This window comes from Scylla paramamosain, chromosome 1 (assembly GCF_035594125.1).
Source record: "Scylla paramamosain isolate STU-SP2022 chromosome 1, ASM3559412v1, whole genome shotgun sequence".
In the NCBI taxonomy this organism is placed as follows: domain Eukaryota; kingdom Metazoa; phylum Arthropoda; class Malacostraca; order Decapoda; family Portunidae; genus Scylla; species Scylla paramamosain.
The window spans coordinates 7,428,222-7,444,826 of NC_087151.1; the positions used below are offsets into that span (position 1 = coordinate 7,428,222).

The 16,605-nt window shown below is 37.8% G+C and overlaps 1 protein-coding gene across 4 annotated transcripts in view; it reads right to left on the bottom strand.

Annotated features, from left to right (window-relative positions):
* LOC135097465 (E3 ubiquitin-protein ligase HERC2-like) overlaps positions 1–16,605 on the bottom strand; it is a 229,028-nt gene that overhangs the window by 155,926 nt on the left and 56,497 nt on the right. For all 4 annotated transcript variants that reach the window (XM_063999465.1, XM_063999433.1, XM_063999564.1 and 1 more), the window contains 9 exons: positions 16,319–16,475; positions 14,904–15,071; positions 13,549–13,788; positions 12,915–13,095; positions 12,469–12,643; positions 11,794–11,953; positions 8,936–9,287; positions 8,364–8,488; positions 4,221–4,357 (listed from right to left, as the gene is read on the bottom strand). In XM_063999465.1, the coding sequence (XP_063855535.1) occupies positions 4,221–4,357; positions 8,364–8,488; positions 8,936–9,287; positions 11,794–11,953; positions 12,469–12,643; positions 12,915–13,095; positions 13,549–13,788; positions 14,904–15,071; positions 16,319–16,475 (1,695 nt within the window). The remainder of the gene's footprint in view (positions 1–4,220; positions 4,358–8,363; positions 8,489–8,935; positions 9,288–11,793; positions 11,954–12,468; positions 12,644–12,914; positions 13,096–13,548; positions 13,789–14,903; positions 15,072–16,318; positions 16,476–16,605) is intronic.

Genomic DNA, 16,605 nt, shown 5'->3' on the forward strand with positions numbered 1-16,605 from the left:
CTTCTAGCACCTTACCAGCAAAAAAAGCATGTATTTAGTAACTTTATTAACCACAATATAATGCTCTCCCCACCAATCTTCAAGCAATCTACAGCACATTCATTGAAACCTGTAGCTTTCCCTTTCATCTCTCTCGCAGCCTCTCATAATTCCAGTCCCATAATTAGTACATTGTTTAACTCTCTTAATGCACTAATTTTATTCCTTCCACCAAGTGCAGCAATTACTACTCCATCTTCCACTTCTACATTCAACAATCCTTCAAAATATTCCACCCATCTTTTGGAAGTGGCATTCTTCCCACCCAGACCATCCCATCACCTGCTTTCACAGTCTCTTTATTCCCAGAGTTTCTTTCCTTGTCCTTTTTACTTCTTTCTGGACATTTTCTTGTTCACCTGAAAGTTTTCTATCAACTTACTACTCTCTCTCTCTCTCTCTCTCTCTCTCTCTCTCTCTCTCTCTCTCTCTCTCTCTCTCTCTCTCTCTCTCTCTCTCTCTCTCTCACTCTGGAAATAATAATAATAATTATAACAATAATAATAATAATAGTAATAATAATAATAATAATAATAATAATAATAATAATAATAATAATAATAATAATAATAATAATAACTAATAATAATAATAATAATAATAATAATAATAATAACAACAGCAGTAATAAATATAAAATTAAAATTATAACAAAATGTTTTAAAATACATCTCCATTAAGCAAGTCAGCATTGAAGGGCATAATAGAATTATCTTCTTGGTAAATTTAGTGACAGTGAACACTTACCTATGAGCGAGAGTTAAGGTTTGCTTGCATCTCAACTCAAAGTTATCCATTTGTTTCTTTAAATAATGAGAGAATACAAGGCATTCATAAACTTTTCATACATTCCTGATATTTTGTCAGTCACTTGTGATATGGTGTTGTTAAGTCTCTCATAAGGCTGAGTTACAGTTATGTATGACAGTTGTACAGCAATTTATAATGGTTGTACAAAAATGCATGGCTGTTGTACCACAAAGTTATGGAGCTTGATGAAGGTTGGTGTGGCATACAAGTACACTGAGGTAAGACATTTCACTTCACACTCACTGACTGCTAAATGCACATGCCTGCTCACCTAGCTATGCACCCCAGTATGGACAACACTAAATTTGTGATGATGCAGTTTGAATTGCAGGCAAATCAAACTCAGTTAATTCTGATTTTGTGCCAGTTACATAAATTAAAGAGAAAGAAAATACAAGATGAGAGAATGCTCAACTAGACCATGGTTTCTCAAACACCTTTTTTGGGGGGAAATATGATCAGTTCCTGGAAGAGCTAGCCTGTGATTATAGCCATTGCAAAACCCGGGCAACACTGTCAAACATTTCTGTCACATCCTAAAGTACTGTGTTACCACCTTGACTCCCTGTACCATCACTACTATGCTGCCTTTCCATCTCATGGAAACCATACAAAATATATGGTTTGTCATGCTACTGTATCACAGAAAATCACTCCACTGCTATGGTGTTGTGGTTAACATACATCCTCTAACATGTACCATAATAATGGCTTGGCATACCGTCACTTCTTGAATGCACCATGGTGTATCATGATGTAGCATGTTGAGCTACACCACTCTTAAAATTTTGAGCTTGACAAAAAAAAATGTTGGATTGAGCCAGCATACAACATTACTGGAATGGTGACTCACAGTAGGGGACAGAGTCCCATGTGCATATATGCATGTGTTGTTGATAAGCATGATCCATAAACCATGCTTTAACTGTGAATGTGTGAAAGGGGCTTAATGCATCAGGAAAGAAGGGACAAGTTTTTGGTGCAAGACAGAAAATAGAATAAAAAAAAAAAAGAAGGAAAAAATACAACAAAGGATAGGTTCTTGTGGGATCTTACCACACACCCTATCACTAACTCAATCAACCTTTTCTTCCTCCCAGATGCTAATTCTACACAAAGACATTATCTGCCCTTGCATAGAATGTGCCTATCAAATATGGAGGTAGCTATTCCACCCACACAAGTGAGTGGAATGAATGAAGACCCATGCCACTCCTAAGTGCTTCATTTAACTAATATCACTATGGAAGACAATACATCTTTGTGACATGTGAGTGAGTCTGTGGCCTGATGATAGCAGAAAAAATAAGTGCCACTGGCAAGATGCACAGTGCTTGTCATTGAAAATGTCACAACCTGCCTTCCTGCTACATGTGGTAGCATAAACAGGCTAATACACCAAAGAAATTTATTGATTTTACAATTATTATTTTGTGGGCATCCCCTTTGGCTTCCTGCACTCTTCTAAATGTGCAAGAAGGCTGTCAGCAAGTGCCCTGAGATGCTGTGGGGGCAAAACTTGTCCAAAGGTGGTGGAGCACAGTTTGGAGCTTTGGTACTGTAGAGCAGTCGTAGTTACATAGCTTTCTTTTGATTATAGCCCACAAATTCTTGATGGGGCTCAGGTCAGGAGAATTTGTAGGACACTGATCAAAGAATGGCACGCATCAGTCCCTCAGCCAATGCTTCACTTATGTGGCAGTATGACAAGGAGCTCCATCTTGCATAAAAGTTGTGGCAAGACATCTCTCAAAAGACCCCAGTAGATGGTCACAGAGAAGTTCCAGGTAGTTCTGATTCATTTTGGTGTTTTTGGGTAGCACTACAAGGCTTCCCACACCATTATAGGTGAAACAACCCCACACCATCAATGAATCAGGGAACTTGACAGCTGGTGAAGTATAGCAGGAGTCAAGGGATTCACTGCCAGGACGTAGGTATGTGCGACCCTGACTGCTGGCTGTCACTGAAAATCCTGCTTCATCACTCAACAGCATACCACACCACTGATCAAGGGTCCAGGTCTTGTGTTTGTCACAGAAAGCAAGCCACTTCTGCTGGGCGACAGAGACCACAGGTTTGTGCAGTGCTGCATAGCTGTGGCAGTCAAGGTTGTTTTGGATGTAGCGAGACATTGCCCTTACAGACACATCACCCAGTAGTCTTGGGTTTTCTTCTTTTACTTTTCTGGCTGATACTCAAGGACTGCATTCAAGTTTATGGTGTACCAGTCTCAGAGTTCAAAGGGAAGTTTTGTGTGTCTTTCCTGGCTGTTTTTCTTCTGTGGTACTATTATCACCTCCTTCCATCATCCACTTCGTATATCTTTGAATCTGGTGGACAATGACACTGGTCTGCTCTGAGATAGCCTGCGTAGAATGTCCAGCCTCGTGAAGTGACATGATGGCTATTATATCATCCCTTGACAACACCTTGTAGCCACCCAGTGTCAAGTTAGAGAGCAGAACAGCAGCATAAGTGCAAACCTAACAGTTGGGTGGTCAGCAGATGTTAGCAAGTACACCCCCTTTTACAGCTGGGCGACAGAGACCACAGGTTTGTGCAGTGCTACATAGCTGTGGTAGCCAAGGTCATTTTGGATGTAGTGAGACATTGCCCTTACAGACACATCACCCAGTAGTCTTGGGTTTTCTTCTTTTACTTTTCTGGCTGATACTCAAGGACTGCATTCAAGTTTATGGTGTACCAGTCTCAGAGTTCAAAGGGAAGTTTTGTGTGTCTTTCCTGGCTGTTTTTCTTCTGTGGTACTATTATCACCTCCTTCCATCATCCACTTCGTATATCTTTGAATCTGGTGGACAATGACACTGGTCTGCTCTGAGATAGCCTGCGTAGAATGTCCAGCCTTGTGAAGTGCCATGATGGCTATTACATCATCCCTTGACAACACCTTGTAGACACCCAGTGTCAAGTTAGAGAGAAGAACAGCAGCATAAGTGCAAACCTAACAGTTAGGGGATCAGCAGAAGGTGTCAGCAAGTACACCCCTTTTTACAGCTGTGATAAGCAACTCATTTTTTCCTGCCTCTGTACATCATCTCAGACACTGAGGTTGAGTTGCCAGATAAATAATAATTTTACTTAAAGCAGCAGCAGTAAACTTGAACAAGCATGAGTATTTTGAACATTCAAATGGCCGATGAAGTCCTGGTGACAATTTCAATGACAAGTATTGTATATGTGGGACTTAATGTTGATTACTCCATGTAATGATCAGTCAACCAATACTATAAGAAGTTGTTGACATTTGTTAAATTATGTTAACCATGTTAAAAAGTTACAAGGTAAGTTACAAGGTACATTGCTATACAAAACTGAGGTGACAAAATTTAATGTGATATTTCACTTACCTGTTCTTAGGGGCAAATGGCAATAAGCCCAGCCATCCATTCATAAGTGTGAGCCTCACTGATGGAAGGAAGCTATTCTTCTGCACCAACCCTAAAAACATCTCAGTGCCTCTCAGTCTCATTTCTGCCCTCTCCATCTGAAATACATATTCAGGATGATGTGCACAGCATATGTAATTCTCTGTCATACCATGTGCCTTCTCACTGTTGTTTATCAGTTGGCAATAAAAGTATTACAATTAAAAATCTTTGCAATTACACAATGAAAATTTCCAGCTCATACAAGAATACTTCACCAAGAAACTACCCAAACCACTAAATTATGGAAACTGATAAGCAGAGTCAAAACTTTGATAGCATGAAACTTAAGAGCTCCAGTATTTATATTATAAAGTATTACATTTATCTAAGAAACTTTTATCCTTTATGTCACAGGGGCACTAGTCAAGGGAAACATGATATATATATATATATAGAGAGAGAGAGAGAGAGAGAGAGAGAGAGAGAGAGAGAGAGAGAGAGAGAGAGAGAGAGAGAGAGAGAGAGAGAGAGAGAGAGAGAGAGAGAGAGAGAGAGAGAGAGAGAGAGAGAGAGAGAGAGAGAGAGAGAGAGAGAGAGAGTTTACCAGAAAAGGGATGAATGATTGAGAATACTGGTTAATCTTGCATTTGAGAGGTGGACAGAATAGGGGTGAAAGAATCTTATGCAGTAAAGCCATGGGGAAGATGGAAGGCATGCAGTTGGCAAGATCAAAGGAGCAGTTAGCATGAAAATAGCAACACTGCAGCAATGAGAGAGCGAGACTGAAGACAGTCAGTTAAAAGAAAGGAATTGATAAGATTAAATGGTTTTGATTTCACCCTGTCTAAAAGAGCAGTATGAGTGGAACCCCTCCATACATGTGAAGCATATTCCATACATGGACAGATAAGACCCCTGTACAGAGATAGCAGCTAGAAGGGACGAGAAAAACTGGCAGAGACAACTCAGAATGCCTAATTTCATAGAAGCCGTTTTTATTAGAGATGCGATGTAAAGTTTCCAGTTTAGATTATTAGCAATGGAGAGATCGCAAATGTTCAGTGTATGCTCAATGTAGAAGAGATCAGTTGAGTGTCATTGACAAACAAGGGGATAGTTATCTGGAAAGCTGTGTAAAATTGACAAATAAAGGAATTAAGTTTTTGAGGCATTGAACAATACCAAGTTTGCTCTACCCAAATCAGAAATTTTAGAAAGATCAGAAATCAGGCATTCTCTTTTTTCCCTGCACGAGTTGCTTAATTCCTGACAGGTGTGACATCTATGAAAAGACATGGAAAAGTGCAGAGTGGTATCATCAGCAATGATGAGTAATAGAAAGTGAACAGGTGACAACAGAACCCTGATGAACACCACTGTTAAGTAGGGCAGAGCAAACTTAATAATGTTCAATGCCTCAAAAACTCAATTCCTCAATCTATCAACTCAACACAACCTTCCAGACAACTATCCCCTCTTCTTCAATTGACACTCAACTGTCCCTCTCTTCTACACAGAGCAAACTTAATAATGTTCAATGCCTCAAAAACTCAATTCCTCAATCTATCAACTCAACACAACCTTCCAGACAACCATCCCCTCTTCTTCAATGACACTCAACTGTCCCCCTCTTCTACACATCCTTGGTCTGTCCTTTACTTATAATCTAAAGTGGAAACTTCACATCTCATCTCTAGCTAAAACAGCTTCTATGAAGATAGGTGTTCTGAGTCGTCTCTGCCAGTTTTTTTCACCCTCCCCCCAGGTGCTAACTCAGTATGGAGGCCTTATCCATCCATGTATAGAGTATGTCTCACATATATAGGGGGTTCCACTCATACAACTCTTCTAGACAGGGTGGAATCAAAAGCTTTCTATCTCATCAACTCCTCTGCTCTAATTGACTGTCTTCAGCCTCTTTCTCATCACCATATTGTTGCATCTCTTGCTATCTTCTACCACTATTTTCATGCTAACTGCTCTTCTGATCTTGCTAACTGCATGCCTCCCCTCCTTCCACAGCCTTGCAGCACAAGACTTTCTTCTTTCTCTCACCCCTATTCTGTTCACCTCTCTAATGCAAGAGTTAACCAGTATTCTCAATCATTCATCCCTTTCTCTGGTAAACTCTGGAACTCCCTGCCTGCTTCTGTATTTCCTCCTTCAAGAGGGAGGTTTCAAGACATTTGTCCTCCATTATCTGATTTTTCTATTTTTTAGTTCTCTGTAGGAACTGGCATTAAGAGGACCTCTTTATTATATAATTTTTAGTTGCCCTTGGCCAGTGGCCTTCTTGCATAAAAAAAAAAATTAAGAGAAGAGTGACTTTCTACCACAGGAGCAATAAAATGGTCAGAAAGGAAACTTGAGATAAAGTCACAGAGAGAACAGAAGAAGACATAGTTAAGATTTTTGATAAGTTGGTAAAAGCTAAACCACCTCCAGCAGGCTCAGGATCTTGTTTCACCCCCTTCCTCCCTCTATAGCCTTCTCTTGTATATTGCTCTGAGGACATGACAGTAAGAAAGGCTGCCTGTTCTAATTCTGGTTCTGGTTCTGGAGGAATGTTGGGAGATTTAGCTTTTGCAATGGTACCTCCCTAATGCAGTCAAATATACAGTTTCTTTTTTGTGGTCTGCTCTCCTCTCTTGTTTCTCTCAAACATCACTTAATTTTTTTTTCCTTACTTTTCTCTTTTCTTCCAAAATTTTTAAAATATAATCTTGATTGCAAAATTCTAACTAACAGCTTTTCCTCTGTTAAATTCTCCATGCCCAACACTAGTTCATAAATTTCTGACATACTCCTCTGTTAGTACCACACTTTTCCCTACAGCCCTTACCATTATGCAAAGATATAATAACTGCCTTCTCTTCTCATCTTGTACTTCTTGCTTCCATGACAGATCACATATCCATTCTGCTGCTAGGTTTCCACCATACTTTTATAATTTTCTAGTTATTCCATCTATATTTGCAATGTAGCCACATTTTCACTAGCCACAAATTTCTACAATTCATAAACTAATCATCCTAACTGTTACTACTAAGCAGGTGCAAGAAGGGTTTATTGAGTGAGCAAGGCTGTTGATGAGAAAGGGAAGGACCTGGAGGTCAGGGCAAGGACCAAGACAAGGCCTAGTCAGCAAATTTTTTGTATGGTCAGTGTTGACATAAGGAGATGAAGAATGCTTGTTATGACATGAGACTAAGATAAGGCCAACCTCATCCCTGTCACTAATGGATAGTGATAAGCAGTGTAGGGACCCAGATAGTAACTGAAGACTATAGGGACACATTGCTGAGGACACCCGAGCAGGCAGGACTTGCGTTACCGCAGGGAACGAAGGTAGACAGATCTACCTAGAACAATTGTCAAGAAGGCTGTGTGTACTGTTTGACGATCATCCCAAGACCCAAAACACATAAGTTTAACAACTACCTGTGTAATATTAATGACTACCTGTGTAAGTTAACAACTATCAGTATAAGAATACATTAATCTGTAATAGAATCATAACCATATAACACAACTTATTTGTCTAGAGTATAGTTTACGACCATCTATATATGTTATCAGGTTTTCACTGGATTCAATAAACGATTCATGTCATCGTGTGGGTCTGAAATAACCTTCACTGCCTTCCAGCGGTAATACTAATCATCATCATAATGTAGTACTGTATATACATACCAAGCTTTTTATTTCCTCTATTTCATCTACTGCATATTCTTATAAATAATTAAAGCAATACCTACTGCTAGACCTCTGAAGTTTTCGCAGCCATATAGACATATTGTACTTAAGATTCATCACCATCATCATGATAACTATAATAATTCTTAAATATAAGTTTGAGTTTACATCTGCATGATCAGCAAGGTCACTTTATAACAGTTCACCAAACTGTATGGTTTTGTGTACTTCGTTGATTAATACCTTGTGTGTCTAAATTTCCTTATCCTATGTCTTTGCTCTACTTACCATCTCTTTGTCCTCTACTACAGAATATTCAACACACTTCACCTGTTCATTTTATTTTATTTTTTTCACTGGCTAGATGATGAAAGAAAGATAAATAACATTCAATACCTGCACAATGAAGATTTGTTTCAAGCTCACCTGACTGAAGAAAGCTTTCCTCACAGCCTCAATGTTTATTGTTTCCTCAGAACAAACAAACTCTATCACTTTGGAAGCCAACTCCACAATCTTTGCTGTTGGTGGAGGAGCAGTGGGTGTCAGCACTGAAAGTGAATGATGGGAAGGTTAAGGAAATATCACATTAAAAGAGTAACATTGCTAGATTTGCACAATCAAAATTAAAATTCCTCAGGAGAGAATGAACTTTAATTAAGTCTTTAATTTCTTCTGTATAAAATGTGGCTACCATCATTATTTAATCTCTCAAATAGTTCTTTAGCAGCAACCCTACTGAAAACTTGTCCCCTAGTAAATAACTTAAGATCAATGGTGCCATGATGATAGAACTATGAGTACTTTTAACTTCAATTATACATGAGTATCAGTTTTCATGATAAACCAGAGATATGACTTCCTTGAGAGGAAACAACAATCAGAAATTTTTTTTGGACAGAGTAGTTTAAAAGGAAGAGGCAGCATAGGCTATTATGTCTGAAGTTGGTGCTCACCTATGGTGAGCCATCTTGTCCATGAAAAGTGTGTCAACTTACATGAGCATGGTCTGGAGGGAGTGAGAGGTGCTCCAGAAGATGATGGAGACTTCTTGAGATTAAGGCTGACAGATCCCTTCTTTCCTTCCTGTTGCTTTCTTCCATCTGGTACAATCTTAAGTTCCTTCTCCAAGGAATCAAAGTCTGCTTCCTCCTTTATGTTGTTGTCTCTGGTGTCAGTTCCACTGTTGCTCAGTTCCAATGGTTCAGGCAGATCTTTACATGCATCCTCCTGCTTGTCAAGGCGGCCACTCCTCACATCATCACAGCCATCCTGGAGGTTGTCATTCTCCTCACTATGACTGGTGTTGGGGCTGATGTCCTCAGCAGACTCATTTGTTTCCTTCATTTCCTAACAAGGGAGTAAATAAATAAATAAAGAATATTAGCTAGCTACTATGAGTGAAGCCCCTCATGTATGAGATTCTAATTATCCTAACTCCATACAATGACCGATGAGATTCCTGTATAGAACAAGCATCTCTGAGGAGAATAAAAATTAGTGAAGATGACACTGAACACCTAATTTCATGAAAACTATTTTGGCAAGAGATCAGATATCTAATTTTCATTTGAAGATTTTAGTAGAAGGATAGTCATTTAAGAAGTGGCAATAACTTTCTGGAAGGTTGTCAAGTGGATATATGAAGGAACTGAGATTTTGAGGCACTGAACAACACAAAGTTGCTTTGTTCTATTCAGAAATTATAAAAAGATTAAAAATCAGGAGCTCCACTTCTTTCTGCACAGAGTTAAATTTAAAGTCTGGTGATTTGGACATTTGGCATATGATCTAGAGAGATGCATGATAGTCATCAGCATAAGAGTGGATAGGGTAAGAGATTAGGCTGATATCATTTACAAGTATGAAAACAGAAAGAAAGTGGATGATATAAGCAGAGCCTTGTGGGGATACCAATGTTAATAAATTTACAACAGCAGCCATCCCTCTATATTGCAACAGAATGGCCAGAAATAAAACTTGAGATAAAGGTGCAGAGGTGAAAAGACGATGTATGAAGGAAGCTTAGAAATTAATGATTTATGCCACACTCTATCAAAGACTTGTTTTGTTATATGTCATAGACTTGTTTTGTTATATGTCTAAGACAACAGCAAAGGTTTCACAGAAACCACTAAAAGTATGGAAAGATCAAAGATAAGTTGGGAGACTGATGCTTAATAATCTTCTTGATTATAGACTTAAAAGCAATACTAATACAGGAAATCAAAACTGTAGGATGGTAATTTGAGGAACTGGAGTTATTGTCAGTCAAGTTTTTTCATACTGCTGAGGAACAGATGAGTTCTGCATTTGGAAACTTACTTATGAATTTACATATAATGATACCACAGATAGTATTATAGTTGATTGGATGGAACCAGCAGACAAGAGGCATCAAATCTTTCATAATCTGCCTAAAGTAACTCAAAATCTGTGCAGAAACATAAGCTGGAACAAATTTAGTTAAAATGAGAAATAAGAGGTGAATTAAAAACATAATCCTTCTCAGAGAAATAGTTTGTCTTATGTTTTTCACTGCTATGTGTACTTGTAATTATCTTCCATTCCTCAGGATTCCATCAAGTGGTTGGTTATACCAAAATCAAGCACAATCTTGCACACTCCAGCTTTCTCATTCTCTCACACTCTCTCTTTCTCAAATATTTTAGTGCTCTCTCAATACTTTCTTTTAATTTCTTTTTTCTTTCATATTCATAGCAACAGCTTTATTCATATATAAATGCTAGAACAGAAAATTCCCCAGAAAACAACTGAGTAATGGTGAAACTCCCTATGTTCCCTCAGTTGAGTCACCGACTCCTAGCCACTGTAAAAAATATTCTATGACTGACTGGTGGCAGGTATCCCAAAATCATTTACTCTGTCCTATCTGTCCTACCTATATACAAGAGTTAAAACTAGGTAGCAAGGAAATGGGAGGTTATAAATATAAGTGACTAACATCTGCTTTTTTAATTTCTACTTACTGTTCTCTCTCTCTCTCTCTCTCTCTCTCTCTCTCTCTCTCTCTCTCTCTCTCTCTCTCTCTCTCTCTCTCTCTCTCTCTCTCTCATTAGAATAACATGAAACTTTTTTTGTGACTTTGGTTCAGACAATTTGAATAAAAGTGAAAAGGTCTAGCTCTACCAACAACTATTCTAAACCCCACTGTCCGAGGGCCAAAATGCACTAATATTTAATAAAATTATTCACCATTGCTTAATATATAAAAAAAGTTGATAGGCATGGCTTTGGCTAAAACTATTTAGTAGATCTCTCTCCATGAACCAGCATCCTGTGGATTTTACATCTTGAACTTGTATCAGTTACTGAACAGATAAATCAATGAAAATCTATGCAAAGAAAAAATTATGGTAGATATTTGTAAGGAAAAAGTTACGGTAGGTATTTGTACCATAGTGACACAAAAAGTTAATGTGGTTGTTTTCAACAATTGGTACAATATGTAAAATGCCTCTCTACAATAATTAAATTTTGTCAAATGAAAATCTAAATGTAACATTTTCTTCAAATTCATTTCTTATTTATCTAAATCCAGTATTTAGCCAAACATAACTAACTTCAATTCATGACTTTACATAGCAATCATGAGTTAAGAAGTCTTTTGTTCTAGCCATTCCCTGGGAGATTTCATGGAAACAGACATCAGATATTGATAAGAGGATAGAGTGAAGAGATTGAACTCTAGAATGCCAATAGCTCTTAATAATGGATATGTTCACACAGTCAGGAATAAAAGTAACATATGGCATTACAAAACATTTTAAAGAACCCTAAAGAAAGACTGCCATGCAACCTTACATTTCATGAGTGAATAACTAATCTGGTTTACCTGCAGCTCATCTTTCTCTTGGGTTGTTGCTGTTGTGTCATTAGAATGGAGACGCAACAGCTGTGTCACCTTCCTCCACCTAGAAATCCCTCGTACTGCAAACTTGTCTAGAGCTTCCACATCACCACAGCTGGCTGGCCGCACCTCATAGAATACAAACCTGCAGTAGACATGGGGAATTCTTTGTAACATTTTAGTTATTTTATCTATGAGGAGTCAATAATAAACAAGCTCAATTAAAGTAGCAATTAAACACAACATGAATCATGCTTCAAGCACAGGAAACCATGCATCAGAAATGGTTCTCTTGGCCATAGTACCACCAGTACCATATAATAAATTAAACAGTATGAAGACATTGTCTTGACTTTTGTTCACTGTCTTAAGTGTAATTGTTTACACTCACATATATATACATATTTTTCTAATCATCATTGGCAATTAAACTGAATGTTTCATCCAACAGTTTCGAGATAAAAAAAAATCAGGTACATGTAAATAACATTAAATGTCAAGCATCATGCATGTTATTTATAAATGCTGCTTATGAACCAATATGTGTAAGCAAAATACATATACCTCTGAGAAGCTTCAACCAAATTCATATTCTTTCATAAGCCTTTACATCAGAATACTGAATTTTTGCATTCACTCCACTTTGCTATTTCTGCTCACCTGCATCTTTCCATTACTGGAGCACACACCTCCTTGTAGGACCTAGTCAGTTCTTGGCGCCGCCTAATAAGTAACCATTTAGTGCTATGGACATGACGCAGCAATTCTTGAAGACCTCGAGGCAATTCCAGTGTAGATTCCCATCCATGGCTGTCTTCTGCACTCAGAGCCAGACCTGTAGCATGTAAGATTCCATTCAATAGTTTTATGTTCCTTAGGATCTATATGAAAAGTAACTGCTAAATGTTGACACATACCATAAGTAACATTCAACTCCTTCTTACTCCAATATGACACCTAATAACTTTTCACAAAACTCAATACAGCATCAAGGATTCCCTGTTAGACTGTTGCAGGAGTCTTATTGCTTTCAAACCTTGCCTGCCCAAAACACACCAGAGCCCAATTCAGTAGTTACACAGCTGGATTTTAAAAAATAAACCTACCTTGTTCCAAAACCTCAATGAGTTGTGGAGTGAGGTGTGTGTGGCGCAATAGGGTTGCTGAAAGAAGCCGCCCAGCTTCCTCTATTGGGTGGTCTAGGGAGAAGTTGGTGTGTAAGGAATGTCGTCCTGAGTGACGAATCTCTCGGTCACACAATGACAAGAACATCTGAACATAAGGATCCTGAAACATAGGCATATCTATTAAAGAAACAACAAAGATAAATCATAATTAATTTTCTGCACTATACACTAAATACCCAAATTGTCCTCAACAGGTTTCTTCAAACTTGGTTTAACCCATACAGCCTCTCACTATTTGGAGCTTTTTCTTCACCTCAATCTTGAGCAATTACTGATTTTTTTTTATAGGATAAATCAACTGTAAATCTAAAACTAAGGGAAAAGGTATAATAACACTCATCTCGGCTTATTTTTTTCCCTCTATGGGGGATGGCTATGTAGTTAAAGTTAAAGTTAAAGTTAAAGTTAAAAATAAATTAACTATGTAGTTAAAGTTAAAGTTAAAGTTAAAAATAAATGCACTAAGGTAATAACTGCATAAAATTTAAAAGGCTATGCAACACATCTACAGAAAGACACCTTACTGCCAAATAATATGACAAAGCATAGATACCTGAGTCTTTCCATCCATCAAAGCTGAGAGAAAATAGTCAGCCATATTTGAAAAATAGGTTTCAATTTCATCTTGAGGGCTAGTGTTTGATCCTTGCTTTGATTTTTTGTGTACAAGTGGGTCAATAGGGCGAGGCATTCTACCATCTCCAGGAGTGGTGACAGAGCCTGGAGTTGTTGCAGATGAACCAGTCCTTGCCTCACCTTTCTCTTCATCATAAGGGTCAGGTGGCTGCACAGTCTGTACCCAAAAAAATGGAAACAGGTTAGCATTTAAATTATACAACACATGTATTATGATGTATATACAGGGGGTCCTCAAGTTACGCCAAATTCCGTTCCTATGCTGCAGCATAAACTGAATTTCAGTGTAAGTCAGAACCAACCTAAGTAAGCATCTAGACTGACTAATACTTCCTTCCTCAGTCTATCGCCACATGACAATGTATTTCCTTCCCTGCACTCTTTGTATAATTTTAATTTTTTATCAAAATATAATACAATTTTTTTTTGTTTGCTTTCTTAATTTAATTTAGAAAAAAGAATGTTAAGTGTAGTATTACTATATAATCTAAGGGGACATTTACAGAAGTGATGGGAACACTGGGCTGTCATTGTCACAGTCAAGAAGCTGGTAAGTTGCCATGTATATATAAAAAGCAGCACTTAACAACCACTGTATTAATGTGTTATCTGTACATTTTCTTCACTACCACTTACAAAACTTTAATCTGTCATTTGCTGTTTTCTTTGAGGATTTGACTGCACTGATTGTACACAAAAAATTATATCAAGTATTGAGCCAAAGAAGGGAGAGAGGGAGATGGAAGCCCATCCAGGCAAGCAGCTCCTGCAACACACAACTTACATGTCAATTTCTTGTAAAATAAAACAAAACACAGCATATATTAGAATTACTTGAACTATCATATCCAAAGGTAGAGTGACAAAATGAGAAATAAGGAAAAGCAGGAACATATGTATCTCGTGGAGGCCACCATGGTACAATGGTATTATGTATACTTGGGGGCTGAGGGATCCTCAGGCACCTAGGTGCAAATTCTTGCCATTGTCCAAGTTTAGGAAGGGCATCCACTCAGGACAACGGCTTCCAAATGCTAAAATTAAAGTTCTGGCCTTGATTTATCAGGAAATACTGCTTCCCTCAGCACACCCCTCAAAAGAAATGAAAAATATACAAGGTGGCCACTCAAATTGAGAACTTAACAATGGCATTTTCATGCCAGATTTATAGAAGAAACACAAATTTATGAGCCATCCACAAATTAATAAATCAAACTACATTAACATGTAAATGTATACAGCTGGATACAACATGAGTTTAGAGTAACATACCTGGCAGCCAGCCATCATGAATTCTGCTGTAATCCATTTTTGGTGGCCCACTTCCCAGGGTGTTGCTGGCTGACCTCGAACCAGGCAGCTTGCATATACTCCCACAAGCATGGCCAAAGCCCTTTCTGTATCAACCAGAGGTGAGGACAGAGTGCTGGCATCCAACACCTGAAATAGACATGTCTTCAATACCTCAACATATGGAAAAAATTCCATGAAACTCATTTTTTACGATGCACAGATGATGGTCTGCAACACAAAAGGAATAGAAATATCTATAGCAAAAATGAAAGTTAATTAAAATCATGTAAAAAAGGAAAAACTGATAGAATCCCCTTATTGTTATCTAAAACTGTGCCTGTGTGCTCACACCTCATCTGTTCAGACTTTTAAAATCTGTTCATAAACATCTATCTTTCCTAAGCTTGCCTACATTCAATATGTTCCTAAGGATGGAGAATACTCTAATTCTTCAAACTTTTGGCAAGAAGATTCTTCAATATTTATTACTTCACAAACTTACATCTAAGCACCAGTATGAGTTCTGTTGTGAAAACTTTCATGAATTTGGATAAAACTTTTGCTGTTGCTTTAGACACATCAAAAGCATTTGATAAACTCTGGCATAAGGTATCAATTTATAAACTGCCTTCCTATGGCTTTTATCCTTTGCTTTGTAATTCCATCTGAAGTTTCTTTCCTTACCATTCATTTTCTGCTGTGATAAATAGTCACTGTTCTAAGTCAATTAACGGTGGTTTTTTGTCAGGGTTCTGTTCTGTTATCCACTCTCTTTCTACCATTCATCAATGATCTCCTAAATCAAATTAATTGTTTTATCCACTCCGGTGCTAATAACAACACTGCACTTTTCCACATTTTTTTACCAGACATCTAACCCTTCAGCAAATGAGCAATTCATGCATGAAATCTACAGAACACCTGACACCTAACCTTTCAAAAATTTCTGACAGTGGCAAAGCAAACTCAAATATTGTTCAGTGCCTCAAAAAACCCAATTCCTCCATATATAAACTTGATACCACCTTCCCATCTCCTTCAATGACATTCAACTATCCCCTCTTCTATGTTCAATGAACATCCTCAGTCTGCTGCCATTTACTAATAATCTAAACTGAAACCTTCATCCATCTCTCATTAAGATGGCTTCCATGAAGTTTGCCATTCTGAGCAATCTTCACCAGTTTTCCTCACTTCCCTAGTTGCAAATTCTATACAGGAGCTTTAACTGCTCTTGTAATACATTGAAATACATAGCTATAACCTCCAATGAATATCATGGGTCACCAGTGGAGTGAAATCTGAAAATTGTGACAACACTCTGCATAGACAACTGTATCGATATTTGGAATTATTATATGGAAAAAAAAAAAAAAGCCAAAGTAGCTCCTCACCTGTGCAACCTCCAACTCAGGATCCATGTAGTTGCCCACAAAGTAGCTAGCCATCATTTCTTTAGCTCTGGCAGAATGATTGGCCATTTCCCAGACTTGTGTGGCATCTTGGCCAGCATAATACTGCAGGATGTCACTTCCACATGGTGCTGCTGACCTTAATGTAAGAGACAAATTCTGTTGTTAAACTCTTTGTTGATACCAAACAAAAACTGCAAAAACATGAAATAAATATAAAAAATTTTGCTTATGGATTATGTGGTTGGATCCAAAAAGCAGAAGCAGCT